The sequence below is a fragment of the Nanorana parkeri genome, unplaced genomic scaffold (assembly GCF_000935625.1).
Source record: "Nanorana parkeri isolate BGI_ZX_2015 unplaced genomic scaffold, ASM93562v1 scaffold5, whole genome shotgun sequence".
NCBI classification, from domain to species: domain Eukaryota; kingdom Metazoa; phylum Chordata; class Amphibia; order Anura; family Dicroglossidae; genus Nanorana; species Nanorana parkeri.
The window spans coordinates 2,003,229-2,014,746 of NW_017306273.1; the positions used below are offsets into that span (position 1 = coordinate 2,003,229).

At 43.9% G+C, this 11,518-nt stretch overlaps 1 protein-coding gene across 2 annotated transcripts in view; it reads left to right on the forward strand.

The window, feature by feature from the left end:
- The first annotated feature begins 534 nt into the window (after window positions 1-534).
- Window positions 535-11,518, forward strand: part of CAMTA1 (calmodulin binding transcription activator 1) — a 1,254,390-nt gene continuing 1,243,406 nt past the window's right edge. For both annotated transcript variants that reach the window (XM_018552416.1, XM_018552423.1), the window contains exon 1: window positions 535-752. In XM_018552416.1, coding sequence (XP_018407918.1) covers window positions 689-752 — 64 coding nt within the window. In that variant the 5' untranslated portion in view covers window positions 535-688. The remainder of the gene's footprint in view (window positions 753-11,518) is intronic.

Below are 11,518 nucleotides of genomic sequence, written 5' to 3' on the forward strand. Positions count from 1 at the left end.
GCCTGGGCTTCCCTGCTGACCTCTCAGAGAAGAGGAGGGGTCTCCGACTAACCCAAGAGGGACTGCCATCGTACTGCGTGGGGGTCACCCAACCAGTGACATTCCGCCCCTCTCCTCTGTGACTGGCTCAGGCTTCTGTACTTATTACCCTCAAGCGTGGGAGGGGGGGTGGGTGTTAATATCCCGGGGTCACCTGCTCCGGCCAACCAAGCCAGGGACATTCACTCCCACCCCCCAATCCAAGATTGCCTACTTGACAACCTGAGAAGGAGGGGGCAGGGTGTCTGCCAGAATTCTGAAGACACCTATCACTTCCCCCAAAATCCAACCAGTCAATATCTACCTCCCCCTTTCTGCCCTTCACCGTCTCCCCCCGCCTCCCTCTTCCCGGTCGCAGGGTTTTCCTGCTTACCAAGCTGCTAAGGTCAGGGGGGGTTCTCCAGCTAGCTGCCAAGCTTCCTCAGGTCACTGACATCCACCCCCCCTCTCCTCCTTCCACCTGCCTTCTGTCCTCTCTCTGTTTACTCCTGTCAACCGTGGGCTTTTTTCTACAAGGGAGGGTGCCCTGGTATCGTGTCTTGGCTTGCCGATAGAACCTTCGGCCACCTGACGTCTGCGTGATCTTGGCTGTCTGGAAGACCACCGCTATTACTACAACTACAACCACCATCATCACCCTCTGCTCATCATGTCAATGAATAACCTCGTGGAGGGACCTCTGAGCAGCCGACGTCAGACAGCCGGAAAGTATGGTAAATGGTGAAAGTCCATATTGAACATCGTAGAGACATTCCCAAGCCCCCCCCTCTCCATCTATTTATTTTGGTCCCCGCGCTGATCCATGTTAGCTCATGCAAAGGAACATGAGTTAGATGGTTTCCATAGTAAGTAGGATTAGTGTCGGCAGCTGCGATCAGGTTGTAGCAGACTCGGATAGACGCCGAACTTCCCTCTAAAATAAGCACCATGAAGTTTACTACACTGCACGCTACAGCACATGGCACCACCGTGCATTGATTTATGGGGAAATGTTTTGCTTGTTACATTTGTTAGTTTTTTTATAATCCATCCTTTTCATTCATATCTTGCGTAGATATGAAAAAATAAGATCTCTTTACTGGTCGTTTAGCATTTGAACCTAATAGCTTGCGCTCATTCGCAAACGTAGAGCCTTGCTACATTTGAGGACGGTGGGTGTGAATGGGGGGGGGCACATCATGGAGCTATCATTAGACGCGTGGTCTGTGGAAATTTCCATCCCGTTATTATTTTGATGCTTTCGATTTGGTGACGATTGTGCTTGTTGCCTACAGATATACGTGTTGTTGTTGTTTTTTTTTTTTAAACAATTGGTTACCTCGTCGTAGTTTAGTTCATCACCAGCCGGTATTAATTGTGGCGTCTTTAACCATTTTCGCGGTAACATTAGCTGCATGTTTAATAAATAATAATATTGTAAAATTGCACTCGGTGTGATAGTGTGATTGAAAAAAATAACAATAGGCAGGTAATTTGATCATCTTAGGTAACACTTAATATATTTCAAATCCACAAGGGGGTAGTGATGCACTATCAAGACGCTTGCACTACAGACATGCTGAGTGTTTTTTTTTTTCCCCCCTCTCTGCTCGTCCCCCCCCACCCACCAATGCTCTGGCTTTTTCAGAAAAATGGCACATTAGCATTTTAACTTCAAATACCACAAAGTTATATTTTAATTGCCACGTTAAATTAATTTACTAGTTATGACGCCATAGACATCTCCTTGCATTGTTTATTTTTTATCTAGTTCCTTTTTCCCCTAACGTGCGTTACTAGTTTTATGCTGCGTATCGTTTTGTAGCACGTACAGACCGGTAAAGTTTTTTTTTTTTTTTTGAAGGCGTGTTGCGAATCTGTGCTGTAAAAGAAAATTGAAATGAAATACAAAAGAGCAAATGGTGTCAGTTTGTTTAAGGACACTGAATTTCCTTCAGTCTTATCTCTTGTTGCATTAATTTAGCTGGCGTGGTTGTTTCAAGACATTTTTTATGCATTTCTTTTTGCAAAGGGATGGCCACTGTGTTTTCTGGCAGCTAAGTCCTCATGGTCTTTGGAAAGGGCGTTTTTATTTATTTATTTATTTTTGGGGAGCCAAATAGACTTTCTCAGAAGAGCGGATATTCTGGGTTTGCTAGGTGACTAGTTCAGGATGCTGTTTGTAGACCAAGCTTTGAAGCACCCTAGTATGCTACTCTAAATCCGACTCTTGCGACTAAACAGAGGAAGTATAAAAGGCTTCTGTTTTGTGTGTTTTTTTATTTTTTATTTTTTTTTATGCATTAGCTAGTGTTGACAAACATACATTGGGGTGGGGGATTGAAGAGCTGGCAGTGTGATCCAGTGATCAAATCTGTTTTGTTGTAAAACAACAAAAATATAAACAAATATGATGTAAAATTTTTTGCCCCCCCCCCCCCCCCAGTTCTGCCGTTTCCGCTCATTGACTATGCATCAGACATGGTTAGTGATGCTCCTATAGACAAGCTCGTTCTCCGGAACATAATGCAATCTGCAAACTTTGCACAGCGTCCGTGAATGTGCTTTTGGAGCAGGAGAGAGCGGTCGTTTCAACCCGCGCTTTAAGGTAGACGGTGTCTGGCCCAGTAAAGCGAGCGGCGTCCTTACTGCTTGTGTGAGGTGGTATTGTGGTCTTCATGTTTACTGATTGATCTGCAATACTTTTATCCAGCGTAAAAGAAAATTTGTGAGTGTGTACGCTTCTGGATTAATGTCTAGTGGTGTCTATTTTGTTCAACCGGGTATGAATACACCACCTGCTTCGTCTGTACCAGTTAGGATGCCTTATTCTAGAGAGCTGGCATCACCTTTAATTAAAGCTATTCAGCAGGTATAGGTGACCTGTAACAGCTACTTATGTAAAATCTAATAATGATCCCACTTTATTTCTGCGGTTGTTTGGCCCTTGCGGTAACCCGTAGCAACCCATTAAAAACCCTTATTGCTCTGAGTTGACTGAAGCGGAAAGGGAATTGCATGTACTCCTGCAGCAACCCATAGCAGCCAATTAAAAACCCTTCCTTTATTGCGCTACATTGACTGAAGCAAAAAAGTAAATTGCACATAGTCCTGCAAGGTAACCCGTAGCAACCAATTAAAAACCCTTCCCTTATTGCACTGAGTTGACCGAAGCAGAAAGGGAATTGCACGTACTCCTGCAGCAACCAATTAAAAACACTTCCCTTATTGCGCCGCGTTGACCGAAGCGGAAAGAGAATTGCACGTACTCCTGCAGGGTAACCCGTAGCAACCAATGAAAAACCCTTCCCTTATTGCGCTGAGTTGTCCGAAGCGTAATGTGAATTGCACATACTCCTGCTCTTGATTTCTCTGCGCACTGCCTTATTAAATAACCCTGATAGTATTATTATTCACGGGGAACTGTTTACATGCGTGAAACAAATAGAATGGGAAGCCTCAGGCTTTGACACGACCTTATTCATAAGTTGTCAGCGATACACCGGCATCCACGTCAGCCGCCGAGAACGAAAGCGATTGAATGACATCATCTCGCATCCGAGCGGGACCGTGCGTTTTCTAAACACATTAAACGTATAAATACATTTTTAGCTCTTATGGCATTCAGCGGCACAAATCCAGAAACCGCTCCTTGCGTCTTTTTTTTTTTTCTTTCCAGAAATGTAAGCATTTTTTTCCCAATTCCTAACTTTATAAGCCATTGATAACAAAAAGCTTCTTTTTTTTTTCTGTTCTTTTTTTCCTGGTCGCTGTCCAAGGTGCTGAACATTCAGGGGGAATCCCTTTCCAATAGTCGGCTTGCCTTGTGTCAGTCCTGTCTGCTCGACACTAATGCACATTATTCAAACTTTGTTCTCTATCCCTTTAGCATCAGCGCAGCTTTTAGTATTTTAATTACTCCGTGTTCTATATTACAACAGTAAAATAGGACATGAAATAGTAAACACAAATGTTTGATGAAGCCAAGCAGCAGATTTTTTTTTTTTTTTTTTACAGACTGATTTACTAGTGTGAGCCCAGAACAGTAAATTCCAGCTAAGTCTTGCAAATCGGCTGATCAGCAGCCTCAGTTGATTAAGTTTACGCATATTTTTTTTCTTATTCCCTTTCTGAGGCTCGTCAGCCTACCTTTTATCTGCGCCGAATATCGACGGCGGTCTATATTTTAACACGCATATCTACCAGTCTTTGCATCTTGCTCATATATTTGGGATGGAGTGCAGATACCTGTCATGTAAAAATAAACCCTTCAAAAACATTGGAACCTCAGTGCCTAGCTGCTGCCGAAGAGACCGCTTGCGTCGGCGACCTGTGTGTGTGTGTGTGTGTGTGTGTGTGTGATGACGTATCGTACGAGTTAAACATTTAACTGCTTCAGCAACAGTTCTTTTTCGAGGTTTCTTTTAGCCTCAGCGATCGGGCTTCTTTATTAAGATAGAGAGAAGAGCAGCAATGGTCTACAGAGTACAGCAACCGATAAACAGAGATCAGATATTCACCATTGATCAGTGCAGAGGAGGCTGTGCTATGAAAAAATTGATCACTGGTTGCTGTCGGTTACTACAGATGACTGCTTCAGCTACAAGGTCAAAGCAAGACAGGTCTTTAAAGATCCCTTAAATGTCACAATTGGGTGTATAGTTGTGTATCACTATGATTAGACTTGCTGCTTAGTGATTGATCTCATTTTTTGTTATTGCTGAGTATAGGGACGGAGGGGAGGCTCCATTGCGGTTCGCCCTTTTGGCTTACTTAAGTCCTGGGATATTATTTCTTTTTTGTACAATGGAAGAGATAATTGCCTCAAAAATTGGTAGAAAATAAATCCTTTTGTACTTTTGCCATGCATCATCAAAAAGGTCATGCTGCTTTGTGCGTTAGCTACCGGAGTAATTATGCAATTATAGTATTGAATGCTGTATAATGTGCCAGCATTGCACAGACTTCAAAAGGCAGACTGTTAGGTAAGGTGGATCCTTTTTTTGTTTTGTTGTTCCGGTACGGTGGCCCCGGTGGGGTCCCGGTCGTATCTCGAGGCATGTTTTGTTATGCAGAAAGGCACCTTGTGGTATTTAGTGACAGACGGGACCAACTAAGAGGCTGAGGCTTTCTGAATGCTAAATCTTCAAAGGCGGTGCGGTTCAGGAGCAGCCAGTTTAACATGCTTACATAGGAGCACCATACAGTTATCTACTGACTGCGTGTGAAGTATCTGCGGTTACCCGCCAGTCTACATGCTGTGAAAGCTTCATGTTGCCTTGGTTGGAGGACTACTGATGAAGCAGTGTTTGCATTTGCTACGTAGTGAAGGTTTTTTTTCTTTTTTTCTTTTCTAAACGTACATTTAAAAATCCTTGAAGGTTTCCAAAAATGAAACATTAGCTAATTGATGGATTGTGGGAAGGTTTTTTTTTTTTTCTCTTTCTCTTACATAATGGATGTGTTCTTGATCTTGGCAACATAGTAACCAGTGATGCTCCAATACCAAGTACCGTACTCGGTACAAGTACAGATACTTTTCCAGCTACTAGACTAGAGAAAAAGTAAAAAGTTAGGTGGCAGCTGTCATTTGTAAGGAGCACACGGAGCTCCTGGGATTTGTTTTTATAAATATATATAAAGGGATGCACCGATACCATTTTTGCAAGTACAAGTACAGATACTTGCCCAAGTACTCACAGATACAAGTACTGATACATTTTTTTCTAAAACAATACAGACTAATGATTTCAGGACAGTGGTGGAGCGCCAGAGCCAGGTCCCAGCTGCAACCCTGGTAGTTCTCAAGAGAATGCCAAGTATCTGAACTGGTATTGGTGCATCCCTAATAGTAACTTCATTTTTCCTTCTTAAAGGGAACTAGTCATCAGTGGGCTAATTAAGTCTGAGTATTCATTCTTAAATTCATATTATAGTGGTGCAGGCTTGATGATGATAAAATAAATACTCCCTTTTATTAAGCTTTACATAACTTGCTCTTGACTCTTCAGCTTGAGGGTGAGTTGTGAAAGGTCCCCTGAAGTGTTGCAGTTACTGTCTGTCAACTGCCTGACCTTAATTGCTGTTTTCCAGCTCCTCTGGCTGCCTAACAGCATTAGAGACCAGATTCCTGATAGTTGAAGTGGAACTTTACTTAGCACCTTGACTTGAATTGTATTGTGATTGTAATGTCTTCCGTATATTGTAAAGCGCTGCGCAAACTGTTGGCGCCATATAAATCCTGTATAATAATAACTATGGGCAAAAATCTATCATGAAACATGCCTGATGTCTCTTTTCTGACATGAACACATTAGATTTTATTTTAAGTCCTCCTAACATTTACCTGTAGAGCCATTATTTTTTCACTTTCTTTAACTGGGTGTCCACTCTGTCCATTCTGCAGTGACATTGTGCAGGGTTGTCGCTTTTTGGACAGGGTAGTCTTACGCTGGCCATACACCTATGGATTATCTGCAGATTTTTTATGGTCAGATGGAAAAAGTGCAACAGATTCCTCCATCTACGCTAAACTGTGTGGAAGGAGGAATCTCCCGGTTGGCTAAGCTTCAGTATCTTGCAAGTCGGCCCCGCTGGCTCTCAAAGTAGCTGAACAATGCCAGCATCCAATCAGATCGTTCAGGTATTTTGAGAGCCAGCGGGGCCGACTAGTAAGATACCGAAGCATGGCCCAGCGGGAGATTCCTCCATCCACACAGTTTAGCGTTGATGCCGGTTGGAAGGGTGCCGAAATGTCACCCACCTCATAACTTTCTCTGAAGAGATGGATTAAAGCTGAACTCCAGACAGTTATAAAAGACACAGTGGGGGGAATTTATCAAAAATGGAACAGACAAAATCTGGAGCAGATTTGCACTGCAGCCAATTGGCTCTTTCTCATTTTCAAATGTTACCTCAGCAAACTGAAGAGAGATGCTGATTGGTTGCCATAGGAACTGCTCCAGATTCTGTTTGCTCCAGTTTTGATAAATTCCCCCCAATGCATCTTTTAATTTTTTTCCCCCCAATGCTAGCTATATTTGTATCTGAACCTGACTTGGTGTCAGGCTCTTGCAGTCCACTGCACAGCAGAGTTCAAATTGGGCAAGGGAGAAGAACCCACTTGGTTGTGTTACAGAGCAGGTGTTATCATGAGACCTGCTGATAGGAGGAGAGAGCAGAATGATGAGCTCATCAGTCTGCTGCTTCTTCTTTCACTGTGCAGTCCCAGGCTGGGGGGAGGCATGGGAGACTTAGAAGTGTAACTGAACTTTAGCACAGGAAAATTAAAGGATAATTAAACCCTCTGGGTTTTTTGCATATATTTATGGCTAGCAAGCAGGAGATATATGCAAAAACATTAACAACAATAGTCCCCAAAAAGGTTAAAACGTACCTGTGTCTCCATTGTGCGCTCCCATCCGAAGATCTGAAGATTCTCGGGCGGCCGCAAAGGGACATGGGGCGGGCGCATGCACAGTACAGATCTTCAGCCAGGAGAAGAGGAGAGACACAGTGTAAGTCAATGCAGGCAGCTCGGCAGTGTGCACCCGCACAGACTCCGTGGGACACAGAAGACACAGCAGTCAGCGCTGCATCCGGGACAGGCACCTGCGCTCGAGGGACTCTTGAAAATCCCTGGAAAGAAGATGATAATGATGATCTGATGGGGGGGGGAATTAGACTTGAATGTCACTACAAGTCTCATGTCCTGCTAGACCAGTGTTTCTCAACCTGTGGGTCGCAACCCACAGTTGAGGGGGTCGCCAGTGCCTTGTGCTGCGGTAGGTGAGAGGCTCCTCGGCCTCCTCCTAGCACAGCAGTCTCAGTTCTCCAGCCGCGCCGCTTGATGGCACTGCAGTGGCTGGGGAGGACCAAAGAAAGGGGAGCGGGCAGGAGTGAGGGGAGGTGAGTGCCGGTGATCTATCATTAGCCACACTGGCCACCACAGAGCCCGCACTGGCTGCAAGACTTCCCGCACTGGCTACCTGAGAGCTTGCTCTGACCGTGAAAGATCCCACACTGGCCACCTAAGAGCCCGCAGTGGCCCCCTGAGAGCCCGCCCAGATACTAGTATTGGTGCAATTTACCGTTGGGGTCACCACAACTTGGCAAATGTTACCATGGGGTCCCGACCCTGGAAAGGTTGAGAACCACTCTGCTAGACAGAGCTTTGCGGCAGAGCTGTGTCTCAGGACTGAGTACAAGAAAATAAAAATCTATTGCCAAGTAAAGCGGCCCCCCTATAAGTATTTCAACAGTGTATTTAGCTGTTTGCCTGGAGTTCAGCTTTATGTAACTAAAGCTGAATAGGTGTTGAATATAAATATTTCATACATAAAACTGCACGATTGGAGTAACTGAATATTTCGATTCTTGTCCATTTCTGCTTCTTTAATTAAATAAAAAATGGACTATTCTGTTTGCTTCTTTTTTCTTCATTTCCTCTTTCTATTCCGCTTAATGTGTTCTTCTTCGGTCTTCGTATCCCAATGTCTCCCTTTCTATCTTTCTGTATATATATATTTTTTTTTTTGCCATATATTTTTCTGCCTTTCGTATCGATTTAATAAAAAACTGTTCTTACAAAAGCCAGTCTGGAGAGATCCAAAGAACAGTGCAGCCAATAATACAACTAAATAGAAGATATGTTGACAGAACTAGAAGTGATATTTGTAGTTGTTCTTTACAGGGGGGAGCTGCACAAAATATGTAACTGACCCAAAATGCTAAAGGGCGAGTATTTCATAAAGTTATTACGCAGTTTGGTTATCTTGAGAGGTCGGATCTTCTGAAGCTTGCATCGCCCACCCTACGATTGAAGGATTAGTTAATGGTTTGTTTGGCTTATATCATGTAATCACCCAAAGGGGTTCCTGTCTTCACTGGGTACCTTTCTTTTAGTGTTCTGTAGTTGGATCTATGATTGCCGATACCTAACTCCATGAGCACATGTTCCCTGCACACACAAATGATTGTTTAGGGGGAAAATGTAAGCAGAGGTTTCTACGGTCAGCAAGGCCTCATATCCACTCGATATATAGCAAGTATGTTCTCCTTGGGAAGGGGGGGGTGGGGGGAGCAAACTGTAAGGGATATTTACAGAGAACTCTTTGGGAGTTAAACTGTATGGCTGCACAAACACCCCTTCCTCCCCAGCCAGTGCTCAGTGGGGATGCAGATAGGTGGAAGCCGGCCACTTTTCATTGTGAGTTGTCGCAGACCCAGCCTTCTCTACTCCAGCTGACCTTTTTTTTTTTTTGCTCAAACCATTTTTCTTTAACTTAAAGTGGGACTAAAATTGCAATTTTGGACTGGGTGGCGCCGTCTCTGGGGAAGTCACTGTAGTGGTTAACTTCTCGTTTAGGTCTAAGGCAGTGGTGGCGAACCTTGGCACTCCAGCTGTGCCAAAACTACAAATCCCAAGATGCATCTGCCTCTGAGAGTTATGTCTGTGGCTGTCAGAGCCTTGCAATGCCTCATGGGACTTGTAGTTCCAAAACAGCTGGAGTGCCAAGGTTCGCCATCACTGGTCTAAGGTATCAGGTGAAGCAGTCTTTGTTACCTGATCCCCACTGCCCTAGCATTTGGTGCTCTCCTCGTCTCCCCTACTCCCCTGCCGGGGGACTGTCCCTCAGTGTCCTTGCTTGTAATGCAGGGCTATGATGACGTCAACGGAGCCTAGGGGAGACAAGGCTGTGGGTGCCGATCTTGGATCCTGGAGGTAGCCTGCAGATGCGGGGATCAGGTACTTCAAAATCCTTTACTCAAGTACCCCAGATCTAGACATTTTTTTAATGGAGATAGTCTGTTGTCATTCATTGCCCCCATTCACTGCTGCCATGTTTTGTTTCTTCTGGCATGGAATCTTTTCAGCATTTAGGTGACCACTGATGTAGTGCCTACACATACCTTGTTCCACCAAATTTTGGTTGAGTCAGCGAGACATTAAATGCCACTTTAAAAATCTAGACTTTGGCTTGTAGAGCAGACTCCAGACTGGGATATGGAGGAGCAGCACTGGGACCAGCCTTGCTCTGCTGCATGTACATGTGCTAACAGTAATAATGCTGGTGGCAGGTGTGAGAGCAGAGAGATTACCTCATAAGTCTTTTGCTGCTTCTTCCCTGTCCAATCACAGGCTAAGAGCGGGGAAGTGACCAAGCTGTGTTGCCCAACTGCGGTACAGCAGGTCAAGTCACTCTGGTAACTGTGCTGTGTTGCAGAGCTGTGTACAGATTGGATATACAGAAATACAAATCCTGTGCCAAGTAAAACATCTCCCATATATGTATTTAGCTGTTTGCCTGGAGTTCAGCTTTAAACATCTTTTCCTTGCTCATGTAGATCGGAATCTCTTTAGCTCCAGAGTGGGAATTCTGCTGCGTCTTTCCCCGTCCTTTAATAAACGTGCACGGTCTCACTTGGTCATTTGATATACATCACGGATATTCCCCCTGTCTTTACAGTTAAGCTCAGAGATACAGTGAGCAAGTCTCCAGAGGATATGAAAACTTACACAAAAAAAAAAAAGAATTGTGGATGACAAAGATCATTTTTGATTTGGTGTGGTGCGCAGTAAAATTTTATGATCCATGTTGGCTCCTTAGGGAATATAAAATGCACCGAGCATGAAGAAACCCATAAAATTACCCGGGATTTCATATTGTTTGTAATTAATGTGGGGTATCTGAGGTTTCTCATGACTGTCTGAGATTTCCTAACTAAATAAAAAAGTACAACTCGTCTATTTTTAGATGTAAATATCTTGCTGCAAAAAAAGGCGAGCCGTTTTTATAGAGCTGCGTGAACGAGCAACCTGTGCTCTGCAGCTCAATTTAGAACCCCGGTTATTATTTGGAACGGCTGTTTATGCCTTGCCATGTAAGGCTCGGGTCTCGCTGTAATTGCTCTCTACTCGTTTGCTTCAGTTTTGTGCTGAAGAAACTGTTCGAAGAGCAAGTCATTCTAAAATGTGTTAAATCGGGCAGTAGAGCTGCTGGAAAATTTGTGGATTGAAGTTCCCGTACCGGACACAGAAAATGAATACTTTTTATATCATAAATACTGTTTTTTTGCAGTGTTTAAAAAAAAAATATATATATTTGGTGGGGTGGAGGTTCCCACTGCAGGGCAGTCAGTTATGCAGGCTGCCATTTCGTTGATGGGCACGCTGGTGTTCTTGAGCGTTAATCTTAAAGTGAAAATGGTTGAAAAAACAAAATGATTCTCTCCGTGCCCAGTACATACATTAGGTTTTGGAAAACTTTATTGGAGATTCTTGCCTGCTTATGTTCTCTGAATATTGCAGGAGGCCACACCGTTGACTTCCTTAGATGTGCTTCTGAGTTCTTGTTTAAGTACCTTGATTGCTGCCACCGTTACGTAGTTGATATAGTTGAAAAGAACACAGGGTCCATCAAGTGCAACCTTGGTGTATTGTAGTAAGAGATACCCTGCACGCCCCCCCCCCCCCCCCTTCCCCTCATAAAAAAAAAGC